The 22,292-nt window shown below is 48.2% G+C and overlaps 1 protein-coding gene across 5 annotated transcripts in view; it reads right to left on the bottom strand.

The window, feature by feature from the left end:
- The window catches only part of NOTCH4 (notch receptor 4), a 113,264-nt gene that overhangs the window by 20,104 nt on the left and 70,868 nt on the right, over positions 1-22,292 (bottom strand). For 4 of the 5 annotated variants that reach the window (XR_014507510.1, XM_083424550.1, XM_083424548.1 and 1 more), the window contains 14 exons: positions 21,745-21,820; positions 19,947-20,215; positions 17,710-18,048; positions 16,903-17,025; positions 13,430-13,585; positions 12,385-12,570; positions 10,682-10,789; positions 9,703-9,816; positions 8,327-8,528; positions 5,890-6,035; positions 5,601-5,753; positions 4,560-4,708; positions 3,528-3,612; positions 519-752 (listed from right to left, as the gene is read on the bottom strand). Coding sequence is in view for 4 of the 5 variants with exons in the window: in XM_083424550.1 (XP_083280676.1) it covers positions 519-752; positions 3,528-3,612; positions 4,560-4,708; positions 5,601-5,753; positions 5,890-6,035; positions 8,327-8,528; positions 9,703-9,816; positions 10,682-10,789; positions 12,385-12,570; positions 13,430-13,585; positions 16,903-17,025; positions 17,710-18,048; positions 19,947-20,215; positions 21,745-21,820 (2,340 nt within the window). In the remaining variant the exon portion in view is untranslated. Of the gene's footprint in view, positions 1-518; positions 753-3,527; positions 3,613-4,559; positions 4,709-5,600; positions 5,754-5,889; positions 6,036-8,326; positions 8,529-9,702; positions 9,817-10,681; positions 10,790-12,384; positions 12,571-13,429; positions 13,586-16,902; positions 17,026-17,709; positions 18,049-19,946; positions 20,216-21,744; positions 21,821-22,097; positions 22,129-22,292 lie in introns of those variants that run through there. The other variant, XM_083424551.1, reaches the window with a different exon arrangement.

Here is a 22,292-nt window from a genome sequence, read left to right as displayed (position 1 = left end):
TTCATGTATGCAATGACAGCGGCACAGATGTTACTAGCCCAGCGATAGAAAGAAGACAAAGTCCCTACCAGAGAGGAATGGCATACTAAGCTGTTGGATTATGCCGAAATGGCAAAACTGACCAGAAAGCTCAGGAACCAAGAAGACCAAAACTTCAATAAATAATGGGAAATATTTATAATTTACTTGAGAGACCACTGTAAGCAGGTTGAAAACATTAGCAGATTTGCAATAACACTTGTAATGTAGAAAATATTATGGACAAAATGGAGAGACATAAAATTTGGATGAGGAAATAATATGCAGTTGAAAAGATTTATAATAGGACCCGTGGATGGGAAGGTGGGAACTCTAGAGATTCAGAGAAATCTCTAAATATGGATTTTGTATTGTTATAACTCTACACTTGTAAAATCAAATAAAAATTATTGTTTAAAAAAGTTCCTCACATACACACATTAAACAGACAAAAGAAAAAATGAACTGGTTAAGCTGCCTTCATAACAGCAAACATTTACCTGTATATCCTGATAGGCACAAACATCGGAAGCCATCTTCATTGGAGTGGCAGCGATGGGCACCAGGCCGGTGGCATGGCTGAGAGAAGCAGGCGTCCACCACCCCCTGGCACCTCTTGCCAACGTACCCGGCTGGGCAGATGCAAGAAAATCCTTCGGCCTGAGCCTGGCAGGTCCCCCCGTGGTAGCAATGGGGGCCAGGAAGGGAACAGGGGTCCAAATCACATTTGGGACCTGTGGGAGATAGAAAAGACAGCATTTCAGGTTGGAGGGCGGCAGATGGAAACCGCCCTCTGATATTTGAATGAAGGGTGGTATATAAATTTAATAAATAAATGCAGCCTGGACACCGAGGTCCTCCTCCGAGGGCCTTCTGCCAGTTCCCTGACTGCGAGAAGCGAGGTTACCGGGAACCAGGCAGAGGGCCTTCTCAGCAGTGGCACCCTCCCATCAGATGTCAAGGAAATAAACAACTATCAGACTTTTAGAAGACATCTGGAGATTTTAGGGAATTTTTTAATGTCTGATGCTTTATTGAAATTTTAATACTTTGTTGGAAGCTTCCCAGAGTGACTGGGGAAACCCACCCAGATATTATTTTTATAAATTATTATTATTATTATTATTATTATTATTATTATTATTATTATCATCATCATCATCATAATCAATTGCACATTCATTCATACATACATAACTAATGGAGCAGCCTGTTGCCAAACACTTTAATTCTGAGAACCACAGCCTGTCAGATTTAGCAGAGATGGAGAAATTCTGGTTGTATGCACTGAACACACGGACATCGCAAGGGCTCAACCCAGCATTGCTCTGATTCAGAGAACGAAGCCTCTCTGAGCCTCCTTTCCTCAGAGCTCATCGGAAACAGCATCAGTTTTTATCAGAGCAACTGATGAATGAGGAAGCCTCACTGTTTTCCTGTCAGAATGCAAGGTTTCTGTTTTGTCAGTCACTGTAACATCTGCATCTAATGGGTTCCTTGCGATGGGCAGTGGAGGCTGCTCTGTTGGGGCAGGTGGGGGCACTGCCCCACCAACCTCACTTCTGCTCTAGAGAGTGGTTCTGAATGTCAGCTTAGTCTCGAGGTTGTCCCTGTAGGACTCAGCAGAGGAGAGGATGGGGACAGAACAGAAATTAGGTAGCTCTGTCTGCCTGTCATTGGCTCCACCTACTGGCTGGGCTCCCTGCGTTCCACCCCACCATATGCACACCTGGGATACTGTCAGTACACCCAGTACTGTCAGCGACTGGGCTCAATAACTGGTTCTGCCCCGACTGGGCTAGGCGACTGGAGCACTTTCAGAGACCTTCCAATCCTGGAGAGCAGGTCTCAGTGCCCTGGACTCACAACTGTGCATTGTGAGCACCAGACTCAGCAGAGTATAAATAACATGGAAGCTAGCTGTGAAGCATAACTTCTTTTATTTCTAATAGCTACTACAAACTAACGAACTACTGGCTTGCATGAGTGTTACATCTCCCACTCAGCCATCTAGTCACTACATACCGTATTTTTCGCTCTATAGGACGCACTTTCCCCCCTCCAAAAATTAAGGGGAAATGTGGGTGCATCCTATCGAGCGAATGCAGGCTCCTTGGCTTCAGCGATAGCAAAGTGAAGCCTCCGAAGCGCAGAGGGAGCGCTCCCTCCGCGCTCCGGAGGCGTCGGGTTCCTTTTGCTGAAGCCGGGAGAGCAAGACTCTCCTGGCTTCAGCAGAGAGGGAGAGCTGCGCAGCGCCCCTTCAGCCAAGCGGGAGGAGAAATGGAAGGCGAAGAATTTTTTTCCCTTGTTCTCCCCCTCTAAAACAAGGTGCGTCCTATGGTCGGGTGCGTCCTATAGAGCAAAAAACCTGGTAGATAAGACTCTCTCCACACACAGAGTCAGGCAGGCAGGCAGGAGTGGAAGAGTAGAAGAGCAGTTTCTGCCCCCTCCTTTCTCAAAACATCAGATCAGGAGATCTCGCAATGGGAGGGGGCTGAAAATATCAACAAATACTGTGTCCAGCTCTGTGTGCCACAATTTAAAAAGGATCCAGTCAAGCTGGAGGGTGTGCAGAGGAGGGCAACCAAGGTGATCAAGAGTCTGGAAACCAAGCCTGATGAGGAACGGTTGAGGGAAATGGGTATGTTTAGCCTGGGAAAGAGGAGATAGGATAGGCACCCTTGAAAAACCTAAAGGGGTGTCACATGAAGCTGCCCAGAGTGGCTGGGGAAACTCAGCCAGGTGGACGGGGTATTAATAATAATAATAATAATAATAATAATACAGTGGTGCCCCGCAAGACGAATGCCTCGCAAGACGGAAAACCCGCTAGACGAAAGGGTTTTCCGTTTTGGAGGTGCTTCGCAAAACGAATTTGCTATGGGCTTGCTTCGCAAGACGAAAATGTTTTGCGAGTTCCTGCGATTTTTTTCCGCTCCCCACCCCCTTTTTCTAAGGCACTAAGATGCTAATAGCCTTTTAGCAGCTAATCCGCTAATCCCTTAAGCCTTTAATAGCCGCTAATAGCCACTAAACCGCTAATAGCGCTAATCCGCTAATGGGGTTGCTTCGCAAGACGAAAAAACCGCTAGACGAAGAGACTCGCGGAACGGATTCTTTTCGTCTTGCGAGGCACCACTGTAATAATATGGAGCAAGCTTGATTTCTCCTGCTCCAAAAGGGAAGACCTGAACCAATGGACTGAACTTACAAGGAAGGAGATTCTGACTAGACATCAGGAAGAGCTTTCTGGCAGTAAGAGTTGTTCAACAGTGGGACATTCTCCCTTGGGAGGTGGTGGACTCTCTTTCCTTGGAGGCTTTTAAGCAGAGGCTGGATAGCCCCGTCATGGGTGCTTTAGCTAAGATTCCTGCATTGCAGGCAGTTGGACTAGACGACCTTTGGGGTCCAACTTTACAGATCTATGATTCTCTAAGTCCCAATGGGCACCAGCTTCCACTGGTCTTGTGTACTTTTTCTGCCCAAGGTTAAACTCTGCTCCCACTTACCTTTGGTCCCCGGAGGGCACAAGCAGCGGAACCCATCTTGTGTCCTGGTACAGGTTCCCCCATTCAGACACTTCTTCGGTAGGCACTGCAATTGGAAAGATCCCGAGGCAATTCATGACAACTATATTTGAAGCAGGAAAAGTGGCAAAGAACATTTCCTCCCCTCCAGTGTGGTGTAGTGGTTAAGAACGGTAGACTCGTAATCTGGTGAACTGGGTTCGCTTCCCCGCTCCTCCACATGCAGCTGCCGGGTGACCTTGGGCCACTCACACTTCTCTGGAGTCTCTCAGCCCCACTCACCTCACAGAGTGTTTGTTTTGGGAGAGGAAGGGAAAGGAGAATGTTAGCCGCTTTGAAACTCCTTCGGGTAGTGATAAAGCGGGATATCAAATCCAAACTCTTCTTCTACCTCCATTTCCACACCACTGCTTATTGAGCACTCACCCTGATTTGTTGACACAGACTTCACAGGGAAGTTAGACTATCTCAGCTGGTTTTGGAGCATTCGTTCTGATTGGTTTGAAGGGAAGTTAGATGGCGTCATGTCAAGCAAATGTTATCGAGCATTTCACAGTGCATCTTCCCATCACTTACTGCAAACGGTCTGATTTCAGGGTTTGGGTGGGGAAGCGGGTTTCCTGCATTTGGGCTGTTTACACGGCTTAGTTTGAAAGCACTTCCCCATCCCCACCAACTGAAGAACATTGGAAACTGTAGTTTACCCCTCACAGAGTTGCAAGCTATAGTTCCTGCAAGAACAGGAGGCTAGGCTGTGATGGGCATCATCTTATGTCCTCAACAGAAGTGATGGGCAAATGCATGGCAGAAGATGGGAAAAGACTGGATGGAAGCAGGCTCGTCTAACCTCCCCACAAACAAATCAGAACAAATGCTCAATAAGCATCCCTGAGCCTCCCTACAAACTTTGTGGAAGCAAATTGGGATGGATGCTGAATAAGCAGGTTGCCTGGAAGCGACCTTTGCTGGCACTCCTGTTGGGGAGTTCTTCAAAGCCAGGAGGCAGTTGCTCACCTGACAACCGTGATCTCCAGTTTGATCAGTACAATTGTCACCATTCCGGCTTGCCCTCTGCTGGCACTGCAAGCCACCCCAGCCTGGGGGGCAGATGCAATAGGGGGCAGATTCCTTTGTTACACACCGGCCTCCGTTTCTGCAGGGATCTGTTGCGGTGGGTGAAGAGAGATAGAGAAGAAGGACAAAGTAGATGGATTTTCCACTTGGTAGCAGGCGCTTTGATGAATTTCAACTTCTCTGGTCACGCGATGCAGTAATTTCTGCTGATTTCTGCTGTAGGCCACTTTGACAGATGGCTGGGGCGGCCCACCTCTAAATCACTATGACCCCAGCCGATACCCTCAAAGGCACTCAGTATCAGTGCCAATCAGTTGAGTAGTGCAGACAGTGCGTCTTGCTTTGTCCATTTGCAAGTGTGGTTTCAGACGCTTCAGGTTACAGGTTACAGACTCCGCTAACCCAGAACTAGTACCTCGGGTTAAGAACTTTACCTCAGGATGAGAACAGAAACCGTGCGGCAGCAGCGGGAGTGTTGGCTTTTTGCAGTATAGTAACGCTGCAGAGAGCTTGCTGGGGAGACCATGCATTAAAAAGGGACTCAAAAATAACTTAAACAAGGTTTTAATAAGAAAAACAAAAACTCCTTTTACACTAAATACATTAACAAACAAACACGACCCAACCACCAACCCATCCCCCAGGGTAATGGCAGAGCTAGGTGCTGCTCCTTATATACTACACCCAATTCCTGACACAGCTTAATCAATGCAACTCAGCAGCACCTGCTATGTTTCATAGCTGTAAAGCTGGATCTCATTATTTTGCTCTGGCCCTTGCTCTGGCCCCTTAAAGATATACACATCGGGTGAAACAATGATGAACCTTTACATTTAAAGAAACAATTCAACAGGGAGGCCCCATTAGCTAAAGTGGTACCTCAGGTTAAGAACAGTGTCAGGTTAAGAACGGACCTCCAGAATGAATTAAGTACTTAACCCGAGGTACCACCGTACTGCTGATGAACCTCGACATACTCACTGGGGGAGCAGAAGTCCAAAGTCTCCTGGCACTTAAGTCCTGTGTAACCTTCAGGGCAAAGGCAGCGGAAAGTCCCAGGGCTGTTAAGGCAGGATCCAGAGTTGAAGCAGGGGCTGGAGGTGCACTCATCCACATCTATTTCGCACGTCGAACCTGGGAGGGGTTGGGAAGGGAGCAGAGAGATGGCGGGAGTCGTGGAGGGCTGGGACGAGGCGAGAGGATGGGCCAGGGTTATGGGGAATCATCTGTAATCATCCCGGCTGGGATTTAGGGTTGAGGGACGTGTTACCTACGTAACCGCTGGGGCAGATGCAGCTGAAGACCCCTTGGCGACTCAGGCACGTGGCCCCCTGGTGGCAGGGGCTGGAAGCACAGGCGTCTACCTCCATGCCACAATCCCGTCCTGTCCAGCCTGGGAGGCAGAGACAGTGTGGCCTGCAGGGAGACGGAGAGATGCCCTGTTAACCTTTTCAACCTTTCTGGTTGCATCTTCCCCATCAAAACGGCCTCGGCTCAGTATACCTGAAGGAGCATCTCCACCCCCATCATTCAGCCTGGACACTGAGGTCCAGCGCCGAGGGCCTTCTGGCGGTTGCCTCACTGCGAGAGGCCAAGTTACAGGGAACCAGGCCAAGGGCCTTCTCAGTAGTGGCGCCCGCCCTGTGGAACGCCCTCCCACCAGATGTCAAGGAAATAAACAACTATCTGACTTGTAGAAGACATCTGAAGGCAGCCCTGTTTAGGGAAGTTTTTAATGACTGATGTTTTAATGTATTTTTAATATTTTGTTGGGAGCTGCCCAGAGTGGTTGGGGAAACCCAGCCAGAAGGGTGGGGTGAAAATAATAATAACAATAATAATATATAATCACTTTCCTTATCACAAAAAAGTCCAGTAGTGGTGCTTGTGAGGTAATGGGTTTGTCGCACAAGAACTCCAACTGAACTTCATCTCTGCAATCAGAATTTGCAGAATATAGCAATGGTTGGGAATGCTAGTGCTCATGGAGGAGCAGTGGGAACTGAAACAGCTCAGGACCACAATACCTCAAGGACTGCCTCTCTCCATACAGACCGACTCGGACCCTGCGACCATCCTCAGAGTCCCTTCGTTGTGTGCCTCCTCCATGAGAGGTCTGGAGGTTGGCAACATGGGAACAGGGCCTTTTCTGTGGCGGCTCCATGTTCATGGAATGCTCTCTCTCCCCCCACCCCCAAGGGAGCTTCTCCCGGTGTCTTCATTATACGGCTTTAGGCGCCAGGTGAAGACATTCCTCTTCAACCAGGCCGTGGGCTGATTGACATTCTATGCTCTTTTAAACGTGTTGTGGGAGGGGGGTTATTGGTTTGCTTTTGTTCTTGTTTTTATTGTGTACTTTGTGTTTTCTATACTGTAAATTTATCTTGAGAACTGCCCTGAGATGAAGGGCGGGATACTTATTTAATAAATGATAATGATAAATGGGGGGGGGGGGCGGGAGGAAGAAGAAAACGAGAGCTTCGCCTGGTCTGGCCTTCCCTAATCTGGTGCCTGTCAGAGGTTTTGGCTTGTGCCGTTCCCATCAGGTCCAGGCAGCGCAGCCCACGCTGGCTGGAGAATGGGGCGAGAACCACAGGCCAAAATAACTGGGAGAGAAGGTCGGGAGAAGGATACCGTAGCCCACGGCAGGTTAATAGAGCACTGAAATTGATTAGGCCAGATCCCAAGCACTTTCTGGTCCAGTCAATTCCATTCCTAAGACAAAATCCTCTCCTGGGGGTAATAAAGAGTTCCAGTCCAAAACACTGGGAGGGCACCAAGTTAGGGAAAGATGCCATAGGGCAATACAGAGCCGTGAAATTGAGTGACCCATATCTCAAGTGTAATCAATTTCAAATCTAAGAGAGAAGCTCCCTAAAAGAAAGAAGTCTTGCATGTTTTTGGGTGCATGCATGTGTGTAGAAATCTGAAATTCATTCCCCTGAGTAGCCCTGTTTCAAAACAAACCCTTGGGAACAGGGCTTAAAACCAGTGCTGAGTAAAATGATAAAATTGATAGAAAAGACTGGCAGAATCCGAAACCAGGGGGAAGAGATGGTGCGTAAAAATTGGGATTTTTTTTTTAAAAAAAAACAGCATTCAGTATAATAATTAAGGACTTTTGGGAGATGGTGGAATGAATTTATTTGGCTTTAGTGGAAATAAGATAAGGATTTGAGATATTAGGATTTAAGGGTATAAGATTTAAGGTTTTTTCTTCTTTTTGTGTGTCTTTTAGGCTGGAGTTTGGATAACTTTCTAGATGTTGATGGGAGAATAAGGTTTAAATGGATTAAGATAAATAAGTGAGTAAGCAGTGAAAGATGGAAAGAACTTGCTGATATAATTAATAATTGGAATACGAAAAGGGAGGTGGGAGGAGGTCGAGGAAATAAGTTATCGAAAGATGGAACTTGAAAAATGGAAGTGTTTTTTTAAAAAAACGTTTTTGGGGTTTTTTTTGTTCCTTTTTTATTGGTGGGGTGGAGGGGTGGTGTTTTTATGTATTTTTAAATTTGTATCTTTGTTTTCTTTTTTTCTTCTTACTCTACTGTATTTTGTCTTTTTCAACTTTTTTTTCTGTATTTGTGAAAATTGGAATAAATATTATTTAAAAAATAAAAAACAAAACCAGTGCTGAGTTAGCGTAGACAGCATCTGGAAATCATGGCTGACATGCACCCTTCCCCCTGCTTCCCCGTCCATACCCAAATTCTGCCCCTTGGCAGCTGCCCCCATTGAGGCACTGCCAGTTCTGGCAGGGGTCGCTGAGCTCTGTGCAGTGGGGTCCCGTGAAGCCCAAAGAGCAAACACAGGTAAAGGAGCCCGGTGTGTTCAAGCAGGTTCCATGACCGCAGTGGGCAGCGCGGCAGAGGTCTGCATCTCTCTCGCACTGGTGTCCCTCGAAACCTGCAAGAAGGGGGAGCCTCAACACCGTCATTGGCCTCGAGCCACACGTTCCCTGCTCTCTCTCTCTTACCCACAATCCCACTCTGCCCTCATGTGATGTCATGCAAGTCAGAGGGCTCTGAGGTACAACGCCCCCCCCCCGAACAAACAGAAGCTTATAGTGTGCTTGCTACAGGTCATGTGACTTCATCGTCGGGCAAATCGGGTCAGCTGCCAGGCCCCAAGGGTCTCAGCGGCCGTCAGTGCTAATTTCTGCCTTGAGACCTCAATTAAAAAACGACAACACAAAAACCAGGTCCAACACTTGGAGCTGCAGTAGGCAACTGGCATACCCTGCAAGTGTCCTGGCCAGACTGGGACATCCCATTTTTTTATTGTGAGAGAACGGCGGCCATTTTGGCGTGATTTCCCCTCGAAGAAAGCGCTTTCTTTGGGGTCTTGTTCCCTCCCCACCACCCTTCGCTCTCTTTCTCTCTCTATTCTCTTTCAATAAGATTTCTCATTTTCTAATTTTACAAAATTCACACATTTTTTATTTATCAAAATACAAACTGTCCATTAGACACCAACTGCTCCCCCTCCACTCCATGGTTCGTTTCAGTTTTCCTTTGCTGCTCCATATTCTAATTGTTCTTTATTATTTCTTTTCCATTCCCCCCCCCCAGTTTATTTTAAACTGCTAATCCTGCTAACGTTTTGATTTGCTTACAATAATTTTTCGAATTCCTGCATTGCAGAGGGCTGGACTAGATGGCCCTCAGAGTCTCTTCCAACTGTACGATTCTGTGATTCTATGATCCTACGAAATATTCTACATCCCCCTCCCCTTAAGGACTTATTCTTCCTGATTTCACATTCTACCAGTTAAACACCACCGTTCTCTCTCAATCCGGGCTCATCGCACTTCCGTACGCTACCCCAGATTCCCCTGGGAAAACCCACAGTTTACCCCTAGATTGGAGCAAACAGCAGTCAGATTTTCCACAGATTAATGTTTGCTCTGATCTATTGCTAAAGAGTGGGTTTTCTGGGGGAAAGCGGTGAGGTAAAATCTCTCGGACCGTTATCTAGATCATGGGGCAAGCAGAAAACTGCTCACTTGTGCTTTTTAGGCGCAGAACAACTGTGGATGAGCCCCCCCCCCTCTCTCTCACACACACACACAGACAGTTACCTTGAGGGCAGGAGCAATGGAAAATCCCTGCAGAGTTCTGGCACTGGCCCCCATTTTTGCAGGGGGAGCTGGCACAGCTGTCCACCTCCGTCTTACACCGGGGTCCCTCAAAACCTAATAAAAGCAGGGCAAAAGGTCAAAGGTCAGTGCATACCAACCAGAAAAGCAATAACTAGGAAATGCTGTTCCAGTACAAAATACACTTAAGAATGCTGAGACAGCATCAAAACACATACATGTGGGGATGTGCATTTTTAAAATACATTCCCTCCACCAATGACAATATTTAAGCTTAGAGGTCCAAAGAGTCTAAAGAGTTTAAACACACGCACACATTTAGGAGAATGATCTTGACGATGAACTAGAAGCTGTTCAAACCTTTACCCACAATTTAATTTAATTGATGTCGAGTTCACATAGCGATTGTGGGAACTCCTTTCAGGCGCAGGTGAGAGATTTTTGAACCAAATTTGTCATATTAGGGGCACTGCAGCACAGAAATACGTAAAGCAGAAAATAAACAAATTCACAAACTAATGCAAAAACGTGGAGGCTGAAAGAGAAGAATGAAAAAAGAAGAAATGGAGAGAAACAGAAAGATTGACTCATCCCTAGATGGGGATGAATACATTACAGTGGTACCTCGGGTTACATACGCTTCAGGTTACATATGCTTCAGGTTACAGACTCCGCTAACCCAGAAATATTACCTCGGGTTAAGAACTTTACCTCAGGATGAGAACAGAAATCGTGCTCTGGTGGCACAGCGGCAGCAGGAGGCCCCATTAGCTAAAGTGGTGCTTCAGGTTAAGAACAGTTTCAGGTTAAGAACAGACCTCCGGAACGAATTAAGTACTTAACCCGAGGTACCACTATACTAGGAGCAAGCAGTTGAATGGGAAGGAGGAACAACCAGCCACTTCAGAAATCCCCTCCTGGCTTGAGATCTCTGACTCCTCTTTTTGCGTTCCTCACTTACCAAGTGGACACTGGCAGGCAACTCCATGGCTCTGTTGCAGGCAGGTTCCTCCGTTGAAGCAGCTATCTCGGGAGCATTGTCCCACTTCACACAATGGCCCACTGAAGCCTACATTGGAGAGGAATCAACAGAAGAAAGATATTATTAGGGGTAAGAAGGCAGTGTAGTACACTGGTCAGAGCAGGGGTGGGCAATCTCCAGCCCGCATCCAGTCTTGGCTTAGCAAGAGGGTTCAAGTTGGCCCACGAGGTTGTTTTCCCGTGACACCAGCCGGTAGGAAGCAGTAAGGAGTTAAAAAACCCGTTGGCTATGCATGCCTCTTCCCAGTAGGGAAAGTCAAAGCAGGAAGGTTTAAAGCACTTCCCGCACTTGCTAACTGAAGAGTGGGGGCTGGTGGGGCTGTTAAATCCTGCCCAGTTCAGCAGGAATTCATGCAAACCACATCCTGAATCGGCAGGGGTGTGCATGCTAAAACAAATGTGTTTTGGGTTTTTTTTACTCCATTTTAGTAGGGGATTCCACACAACCCCCTGCTAAAACCAGGATGGGGAACTAAACCTATTTTTAAAAAAGCAATGCCTTGTAAGGTGCTTTGAAGTCCCGACTATGGGCCTTCAAAGCACCTTGCACCTGAGCTCATTGTGACATCAGGTGACTGAGAGGTGGGCAGCATGACCCACCTGCCAAACTTAGCCTGCGAGGTTGATCTGATCAGGACAGTTTGACCTGTGGAGCCCCAAAAGCTAAATTGGCTGGGGATGATGGATGTTGTAGTCCAACAACACCTGAGGACCCAAGGATGAAAAACACTGTTTTGGTCAGCGACTCCCTTTATCCTTGACCGTCGGCCATGCTGGCTGGGGATGATGGGAGTTGTAGTCCAGCAACATCTGGGGGCGATATATTGAAGGACACTTGGCTGAAGGAGATGGTGATGATGGATAAAAGAAAGTGCCTAATTAAATTACGATCATACTCAGGTTGAAGTAGCTTGGGGTTGAGCATTTCGGGTTGTGCTCTGCGGCAACCCGGAAGTAATGGAACGAGTTACTTCCGGGTTTTGCCGCTTGCTCATGCGCAGACGCTCAAAATGGTGTCACGCGCATGCGCGGAAGCGGTGAATCGCAATCCGCGCACATGCAGACACCGGTTGCGTTCACTTCAGGATGCGAACATGGCTCCGGAACAGAACCAGTGTGGTGTAGTGGTTAAGAGCGGTAGATTCGTAATCTGGTGAACCGGGTTTGCTTCCCCGCTCCTCCACATGCAGCTGCTGGGTGACCTTGGGCCAGTCACACTTCTCTGAAGTCTCTCAGCCCCACTCATCTCACAGAGTGTTTGTTGTGGGGGAGGAAGGGAAAGGAGAATGTTAGCCTCTTTGAGACTCCTGAAGGGGAGTGATAAAGCGGGATATCAAATCCAAACTCTTCTTCTTCATCATCCAGAGGTACCACTGTATGGAACTTGCTCTCACTGGAGGCAGAGATGGGCGAAACCACAAGAGGGGAGAGGACTCCTGTGCTCAAATCCCGCTTGCTGGTTTTCCACTGGTTCAGCCACTGTGGGAACAGGATGCTGGCCCAAGGGGAAACCCAAAGAAACTGGAGGGCTGAGTTTCAGGATTTGAACCCAGGACTCCCTGACTCGACTCTCGACAGCCCGACTGCTATACCACCTTTTCTCTTCCCAGCCCTGCTCCTTACCCGAGGGGCAGAGGCATTGGAAGCGTCCCAGCAAATCCAGGCAAGAGGCTCCGTTGTGGCAGGGCTGGCTGAGGCACTCGTTGAGGTTCGCTTCACAGCGAGAGCCCGTGTAGCCCTCGGGGCAGCGGCAGGTAAAAGATCCGGGTGTGTTGTGGCAGCTTCCTCCGTGTTCACAGGGCTCTGCACCTGGACAGGCCGAGAGGAACAGACCGTCACAGACTGACTGGATGTAGAGGATGCTGGTGGGAGGCACCAGCCAGCCCTAGGGAAGAAGGCTCAGAGCCAGGGGATTGGTGGTGGGACGACGATGAGTGGTGAGAGGGAGAAGGAGCAGACTGGGAGGAGGAGGTATTGGGAGCAGGAGGGGCAACAGGGTTTAGTGAGCAGGAAGAGGCTGTGGCAGACAGCAGTTCAGACTCCGAGGCTGAAAGGGATGGGGGTGGAGTCAAGAGGCTGAGTGAAGGCCGGTTGTGGAAGAAGATGGGGAATCTCCCTCCTGCTGCAACCAACTCCCCTCTTCCTGGTCTCCCAGAACATGCAGAGGGTGGAGCAACGAGAGGCAAGAAAGAGAAACCTTAGGCCAGCCTTTCTCAACCTGTGGGTCCCCAGATGTTGTTGAACTACAACTCCCATCACCCCTAGCTAGCAAGGCCAGAGCTCAGGGATGATGGGAGTTGTAGTCCAACAACATCTGGGGACCCACAGGTTGAGAACCGCTGCCTTAGGCTGCTAGGGAAGGAGTCTTAGAGAGCGGAGGTGCTCACAACTGTCTGTCTCCTTGAGGGAAGGCCTCCAGGACAGCTACTGAGATCACCAGGCCAGAGCTTGTGGTTTGTTTTCTTTGTTTCACTGGCCTCGGGTGATTTATTGTTTCATTGCTGACCTGTGCCTGACTCTGACCCTGACACAGACGCAGGGAAGGGGACGTGGCCATCTGCTCACACAGAGTGCTTCCAGACGGTCATTCAGCATTCATTCCCAATCAGTTTCTACTTATGATGGCGGGCATATTTTTCGCCACCCCAACCAACGCCACCCACTTTACCCATCAGGCACTCGTTGATGTCTTCATAGCACGTGCGCCCAGCGTAGCCTGGCTGGCAGGTGCAAACGGCATTACCAGTCCGGAGGTCAGTGTCACAGAATGCATCGGGGTGGCATGGGTTGCTCAGACAGGCATCATGCAGGTGGCAAAGGAGCCCTGTGGGAGGAGATATAGGTGATTATCAGAACAGCCCTTGATGGAAGCCAGTACGCGCTCAAACTAACACCAGCTCTGAATGCCTGCCTAAGGTAACCTCAGCCCAGTGGCGTAGCGTGGGTTGTCAGCACCCAGGTCAAGGCAAGTAATTTGCGCCCCCCCCCCCCGCTGCACTGTCCCTCCCCCAGATAGTCCCTCGCTCTCTCTCCGCACCGCACCGCACGCCTGGCACCCTCCCCTCCACAGTGGGCGGCGACCCGGTGGCTCAGATCGGATTCGCACAGCCAGCACTGCAGTGAGAGAGAGTGAGTGAGCCAGGTAGGGGCAGAGAGCTGCGAGTGCGAGCGCCCCCCCCCCCAGATGTTGCGCCCGGTGCGGCCGGCCCCCCCCTGCACCCCCCACGCTACGCCACTGCCTCAGCCTACAGCATTTCATAGAATCATACTGTTGGAAGGGACCTTGAGAGTCCTGTTGTTGTTGTTTAGTCGTTTAGTCGTGTCCGACTCTTCGTGACCCCCTGGACCAGAGCACGACAGGCACCCCTGTCCTCCACTGCCTCCCACAGTTTGGTCAAACTCATGCTGGTAGCTTTGAGAACACTGTCCAACCATCTCGTCCTCTGTCGTCCCTTTCTCCATGTGCCCTCCATCTTTCCCAACATCAGGGTCTTTTCCAGGGAGTCTTCTCTTCTCATGAGGTGGCCAAAGTATATTGGAGCCTCAGCTTCAGGATCTGTCCTTCCAGTGAGCACTCAGGGCTGATTTCCTTCAGAATGGATAGGTTTGATCTTCTTGCAGTCCATGGGACTCTCAAGAGTCTCCTCCAGCACCAGAATTCAAAAGCATCAATTCTTCGGCGATCAGCCTTCTTTATGGTCCAGCTCTCACTTCCATACATCACTACTGGGAAATCCATAGCTTTAACTATACGGGCCTTCATCAGCAAGGTGATGTCTCTGCTTTTTAAGATTCCGGCATAGGTTTGTCCTTGCTTTTCTCCCAAGAAGCAGGCGTCTTTTAATTTCATGACTGCTGTCACCATCTGCAGTGATCACGGAGCCCAAGAAAGTAAAATCTCTCACTGCCTCTAGTCCAACCCCTTGCAATACAGGAATGTGAGCTAAAGCACCCAGGAGAAATGGCCGTCCAACCTCTGCTTAAAAACCTCCAAGAAAGGAGAGTCCACCCCCTTCTGAGGGAGATGGATCCACTGTGGAACAGCTCTTAGTCATAGCTGTCAACTTTCCCCTTTTCTTGCAAGGAATCCTATTCAGAATAAGGGAATTTCCTTTTAAAAAGGGGGAAAGTTGACAGCTATGCTCTTAGTGTCAGAAAGTTCTTCCTGATGTTTAGTCAGATTCTCTTTGCTTGGAGCTTGAAGCCTTTGTTTTTATCCTACCCTTCAGAGCAGGAAAAAACAGTTCCATCTTCGATGTGACATATTTGAAGATGGCTATCATATTTCCTCTCAGTCTCGTCTTTCCCAGGCTAAACATACTCAATTCCCTCAACTGTTCCTCATATGCCTTGGTTTCCAGGTCATATTGGTTCCCTCTGTCAGTGTTGACAGCACTGTGGTGATTTCACAGAATGTTCATAAACAGTCCGGATTCTGAAAGGGGTGGAGGGAGCTCAAACTGCATACAATGGGTCAGAGTCAATTAAGTTTTACTCAGAGTAGACCAGCTGAACTTAACAGAACTAACTTTGCCGTGCACATTTATTTCAGGGGGTCTACTCTGATTAAAGGGACATGGGTGTCGCTGTGGGTTACACCACAGAGCCTAGGACTTGCCGATCAGAAGGTCAGCAGTTCGAATCCCTGCCACAGGGTGAGCTTCCGTTGCTCAGTCCCTGCTCCTGCCAACCTAGCAGTTCAAAAGCACATCAAAGTGCAAGTAGATAAATAGGTACCACTGCAGCAGGAAGGTAAACGGTGTTTCTGTGTGCTGCTGTGGTTCGCTGGAAGTGGCTTAGTCATGCTGGCCACATGACCCGGAAGCTGTACGCTGGCTCCCTCGGCTAATAAAGTGAGATGAGCGCTGCAACCCCAGAGTCGGCCATGACTGGACCTTTACCTTTACCTTTACTCTGATTAAAGTTTAATTGAATACCACTCATCAGATAAGCAGCCAGTCATTTGTTTGTCACCTTCCTTCCTATGAGCAGCCCCTCTCTCCAACCACCTACGGTAGGGCTCATGGCTCAGTGGTGCAGCACATGCACAAGACCCCATGCTCAGTTCTTGCATCGCTAGCTTGTGGTGCTTCACCTGGTCAGATAACAGAGACGCCAGTGGTCTGATGCAGTCAGCACACAGCGGCTTCTGTGGATGTCTGGGCTGCCCTAGTGTCCCGCAGCATTTGCAAACAACATTCTCAGCCGCGTCAGCAACAGGATGTTGACAAACAGTGCAACTGCTGTCAGGGAAGTGAGAGGTCAATGTGGCTGGGGAACATCCCTACTTAATGCTAAACCACCTGTGCTTGCTGTTTCTCAGCTCAGAAGGCTCTCGCCAACCCATCACAGGGTGTCTCTGCGGATTCTGCTTCTCAGGCGACCATTAGGCAAGTCGCTTTCCTTTGATAGCCAGACAGCTCCTTTTACGCCTAATTCAGGAAGCTGGGAGCTTCCTGGTTTCCTTGTTTACCCGTTAAGAGGCTGGCGGGGCAGGATCGGTAGCTTTTTAATGAGATTATGATGCTATCTGTTTTATTTCTGATCCCTTTCCTAACATGGCATTTGCTCCCCCCCCCTTTGATGTTGCCGCCAACTTACCAAGACTGTGTGTCCCATGAGCATTCATCTGCTCCCCTGAGATCTATCCTTGGTCAGTTCAGAACCCATCACACAATACCACTGCTCCCTCTCCTTACTTCATAAACAATTATTTCATAAAACTGATACAGTGCAAGAAAGAAAACCCCTCAAAGCATTTTACAAAACCGTTTGAGCACTGCGACTTTTCCTCAGGGTGAGGGGAAGAGCCAATCTTTGAACACAGAAGGTTCAATTGCTATTATCTTGGGGTGGGGTGGGGTGGAATGTTCCTTTTCTGAAATCCTGGAGAGCTACTGCCAGTCAGTGTAGACAGTATGGGGCTGGAAGACTGACTTGGTATAAGGCAACCTATGGTTGGTTGGTTGGTTGGTTGGTTTTTAATGTGGGGAGGACCACAGCTTGGGTAGAACATCTGTGTTGCATGCAGACAGTCCCAGGCTCAATTCCCGACATCTCCAGGGAGGGCTGGGAATGTCCCCTGCCTTGAAACCTTGAAAAGCTGCCAGAGATGGTGGTGGGAACATGCTGGTACCTCACCTGTCCAACCCGGCAGGCAGTGGCAAGTATATGATGCCACCCCATCCTGGCAGGTTCCCCCGTTGCGGCACTGATGCCCAATGCAGTCGTCTGGGTTCACCTCGCAGTATTGACCTGTATAGCCTAGAGGGGGGAGAAAACAAATTCATGGAGGATTCAATGGGAAGGTGGACAGGCCTTGGTTCTGATGCAACAGGGCCCTCCTCAGGTATTTGTGCGGAAGCCGGCCTACAGCCACCATTTGCTCTTGGCGGCCATCTTAGATGGTAACTACCTGCAGGGCTGCACGAACCATTAAGCAAAATAAGCCAAGGGAGTTTTCCATTTAATAACAACAACAACAACAACACCCGGGGCGTCCTGCACCCCCTTCCTCTGTCCCTGGGTAGACTTTAAACCCAATAGTATATATGCTAGTAGTTGCCCAGAGGGCCTGGGGAAACCCAGTCAGAGGGGCGGGGTACAAATAATAAATTATTATTATTGCTGCTTCATGCTTCACATTCTGTCCCCCAACGTTAGGGGAGAGCGTGAGCAAAAATGAACATATTGGTGAAAACAGCACACACAAAACACATTACTTTAGGGTAAAACTGCTTGCAGAGTTGAGTGCAATTCACAATAATGAATTTCCACGTGCATTTCTTTTTAAAAAAACAACCCTCTGAAATTGCTGCAAAAACATGGAGAATTGAATCAAAGCTTGGACAAATGAGAAAACCATGAGCACTGAAATGTTGAGATCCTTCCACCCAAAATCCAGGCAGAATCCACGGATTGGGTTTATCAACCTTGCCCGTTTCTTACCTGGGGGACAAAGGCAGCCATGGTATCTTTCATCAACAGGGTGGCAGGTGCTACCGTGGAGGCAGATCTCCGGGGAACAGGGTCCCAGACGGTACTGGCAGAGCGGACCCGTAGAACTGGGTGGGCAAACGCAGCGGAACGAGCCAATGTTATTAATACAGCTGCCTCCGTTGAGGCAGGGCTGAGGGTCCCCATAGCACTCGTTGACATCGTGCTGGCAGGTGTGCCCTTCGAAGCCTGGCCGGCACTGGCAAACGATGACCGGGTAGGTGATGACGCAAGTCCCGCCGTTGGCGCAGGGATTCGCCGGGCAGAAGTCCATCAGCTGGCAGTTCTTCCCTGGAAGCAAAGCCAAACGCGTAAGCCAACCTTCTTTCCCAGCTTTTTCCTCCCCTCTGGCTCTCACAAGAATGTAAGGTTAAAGGTCAATGCAATTCAGCATCCTGTTTCCGACAGTAGTCGCCCAGATGGCTTTCAAAGGAAGCACGGCGTCGGAAGTGCCGCAGCAGAGATCATGCCTTGAGCAGCTAAAGGGTTAACTCTGTCCTTTGTTACATTCAACAGGCTAAGAGTGGAAGGCGCGAAGGAAACGGCAACCCCAAGCTGCTGCCCCGGGAAGTGTTAGGGTGGAGAAAGTTGGAACGCCCCACCCGCAGCCCCAGCCAGTGCCCATGTAGACAGAGGGTGAAGGTGTTGCTTAGCTGCCAGGCAAAGTGGCATGATCTTCCCTGAAATAAGGTGTGCTTTGATTGGCTGTGTAGTTCTATGGGAGTTTTCCTCTGTATGTTTGGTCGAATGTCTCCCTGTGACGTGCAAGGCCTGAATTAAAGAGAACAAAACCTCTCTGTTCCTTTCTCCTCAGATTATACACTGTTTCTGTTAGGATTTATTGTCTCTCTGGACCCTGTCTGTGTTATTTAAGTGACTTTGCTAACTCTCAGAAGCAGGGCAATAGTCCTCCCTGGCCCATGCAGCAACTGCCATTCCATGATAGACTAGCTCTGAATATGGAGTCTCTCTTCATGTTATTATGATTAACCATGTTATTATGATAGTCCTATGCTACATAATTATGTCCGTCCTTCTTACTGTGCTTTTCTTCTGGGGGAAGAGCCACAGCTTAATGCTTTGTCTCAGATTTAATCTCCAGACAGGGCTGGGAAAAATCCCTTAAACACTGTGACAATACGTTCGCAACACTGAGATATGGCCTTCCTTTGAAATTCCCACTTGCTTACATCTTACAAGGCCATTCTCCATCCTAGTAGCGTGTACAAGGATGCATATACAGTTGGGTCAAAGTACAAGAATGCATGTACTTCAACATGCACCTATTAGTGAAAACAATAGGTGAAAAGGCAGAACCGCCTTGCAAAATTACGTACAGTCAAACCTCTGTTGTCGAACAGATTCGACAACCGAGGATCAGAGGGCGGTCAGCAAAGTCAATGGAGAAAAAAGAAAAAAACCTCCCTGGAAGCTGTTTGGCTTCCGAAAATAATTTGAAAACCAGAGCAGTTACTTCTGGGTTTTCAGTGTTCGGGAGCCGAGGTTTGACGGTATTTCAGGGGGGGAAATTGCGTACAAAAATGCGCAAGCTAAGAGAAATCAGCGCTTAAAATACTAATGAACTTTTAGGAGGAACTTATCAAGAAAGAAAGAATCGCAAGCTGATGTGGAATTGTGGGTAGCTGAATTTAAGACTGGAGAAATGATAAAATGAGAGAAACCGAAATGGATACGTTTGCCCTTATAGCACCTACTGGACTGTGAGTTGCACCAAGCTAAATTCTACTCAAGAGCATTGGAATTAATGGATCTAAGCCAGTGTTTTTCAACCACCAGGTGTTGCCTGGTGTGCCGTGGGAAAAATTGAAAAATTCGAAAGATTTTAAAAAATATATGTCAAATTTTCGCCCACTAGGCGGGCGCCGGACTGTGTCCACCCTATTTTCCATCCGTCCTGGGTGGGGATCAGATCGGATGGGATCAGATTGGATTGGATCGGCGCTCCGCTCTCATCTGATTCCCCATAGAGAGCAGCGGGGCTCTGACATCTCCCTCTCCACACACAGTGGTGGTGTGCCTCGTGATTTTTTTCATGAAACAAGTGTGCCTTTGCCCAAAAAAGGTTGAAAAAGACTGATCTAAGCTAATCACGTCTGTTGACTGCGCCTACCCTGAGTTGATTTCCCAACCAGAAGCCACAAGTGTGTGTGTGTCTTCCTTTGCCATACCTGTCCACCCTGGCAAGCACTGGCATCGATACTCTTTCCCGGAGAGCCAGTGGCACGTCCCCCCATGTTGGCAGGGAGAAGGGAAGCAGGGGTCTCCAACCACCCCCTGGCATTCCTCCCCAGTGAAGCCCGGAGGGCACAGGCACGTGTAGGCTGGGGCGTTTGGGGGAAGAAGGGCTGTGAGGGAGCAGGTGCCCCTGTTCTGGCAGCGCCCAGGTGTGCAGGGGTCCACAAATTGGCATGTCTCTCCCACGTAGCCGGCGAGGCACCTGACAAGCCAAGAAGAAGAAAAGTTAGAGAAAGGATAAACTTCCCTAAAGCACAAAAAGCTCTAGTGTAGCCTGAGAGCCTGAGTCCGAGCTACAGTGGTACCTCGGGTTAAGTACTTAATTTGTTCCGGAGGTCCATTCTTAACCTGAAACTGTTCTTAACCTGAAGCACCACTTTAGCTAATAGGGCCTCCTGCTGCCGCCACGCCGCCGGAGCCCGATTTCTGTTCTCATCGTGAAGCAAAGTTCTTAACCTGAGGTAACTACAGTTCCCAGCATTCCTTGAGGGAACCCATGTTGTAAATTATTAGGAGAGAAAAGGAAAAGTCGGTGGAAGAAGATTGGAAAAAATTCAAAGTATATTTACAGAAATACTGCAAAATTAATGAATGTTAGAAGAATGCTGGAATGAAGTTATAGGGTTTTAGCAGAAATGTTATAAAGAATTAAGCAAAAGCTGATTGTTAATGGGCCAAAGTGGAAAATTTAAAGTTAGATTGTGTTCAGATAAGTTATAGAACAAAAAATTGAGAAAGATGGAAAAGATTTGCTGAAATAGTTAATTGAACTAGAATACAAAAAAGGGAGGTGTGAGGAGGTCGATGAAATAAGTAAATGAAAGGTAAAGATATGGAAATATTGGATATGTTTTTAAATGTTTTTGTTTTTCCTGTTGTTTTGATGTATTTTTTTTTTGTTTTTCTTTTTATTTTTGATGTATTTTGTTAATTTTGTTTATTGTTTTTTCCCTTTTTTTCCTGTAACTATTAAACTTTTAATAAATATTATTTTTTTAAAAAAAGAGAGAGAGAAAAGGAAAAGTCGGTGCGGTGCAAATGCATTATCAAGAATGCCACATTAGCTCCGCCGGTTTATACTGTGCTGACCTCAGTACTGCCTTGCACCTCTCCTTCCTGGTAACACACAGGAACTCCACCACTGGGGAAGCCCAAAAACCAGTGCAGCCCCACCCTCCTGCCTGCCGCCCGCCTGTCAATCACCTGATGTCGCAGTGACATCAAATGAAATTGAATGAAGCCAGGGGTACAGTCCAGGCTTCTGAGCCTAGCATACCTTGTTGGCACCCGCACAGCTCAGAGTTTGGCAGTAAGAGCCAGCTTTCATTTACTCCTTCCTGCCCGCTCCAAAACCCAGCCTAAATTTGCATTCAGTGTCTATAAACCGCCCTATGCAAACTCTAGGTGGTGTTTTGGGCTCGGAGTCTTTTGAGTACCTAGCAAAACGATGGCGGCTGCTTCTCAGCCTAGTCTACATCGCAGGGCTGTCGTGATGGCAAAAGGAGGTGGCTTAGGAAATGCTGTGTTACATCACCCTGGGCTAATTAGAGGAAGGGCAGGAGGGAGGGGGATAAAAGAGTAACGAAGGCTGAGTCATCCTTCGCATAGTTCGATTCTAAGAAAGGGAACATTGTCCTGGAAAATGTACTCTCTCTTGGGATAATTTCAACTCCTTGCCCCTTTATCCCAGACACATTATTTATTTCCTTATTGTGAATCCTGAAAACTTACAGGCAGGAGAAAGTCCCATTGGTGTGACTCACACAGATGCCTCCATTCTTGCAGGGAACCTGGTTGCAAGACAGACCTGGCCAGGAGAGAAAACAGAACAATGAGATGGTTCAAGTCCATAGAAACAACAGAGTTGTTGGTGAATCTGTTTCTGGGCTGTGCCATTTTAGGCTCAGCATGATCAAATACTCTTCCAGAATTTTAAAAATAGTCCTTCACTTAGAAAACTAGCCTGCCAGGGGGACAGTTTCAAGCACAGTCTCTCTCCCTGAGATGCTAGATTTCTACATCCGGGGATTTTTATTTAGTTTTATTGGTATGGAGCAACATATAGTTACATCAGTTGCCTCTACCTGTAGTTTAAAGCAGTGCAGCCTGGAAACAGGCTAAGCCAGGGCCCAGGCCGGTCCACTGTCCCTCAGACCTTGTGGGGGGCCGGATTATATTTTGAAAAATAATAATAATGGACGAATTCCTATGCCCCACAAATAACCCAGAGATGCATTTTAAATAAAAGCACACATTCTCCTCATGTAAAAACACCAGGC

Source organism: Podarcis tiliguerta, assembly GCF_965153285.1.
Source record: "Podarcis tiliguerta genome assembly, chromosome: 2".
NCBI lineage: Eukaryota > Metazoa > Chordata > Lepidosauria > Squamata > Lacertidae > Podarcis > Podarcis tiliguerta.
Note: the sequence above shows the minus strand (reverse complement) of the source record. Positions and strands in the feature narration are given on the sequence as shown.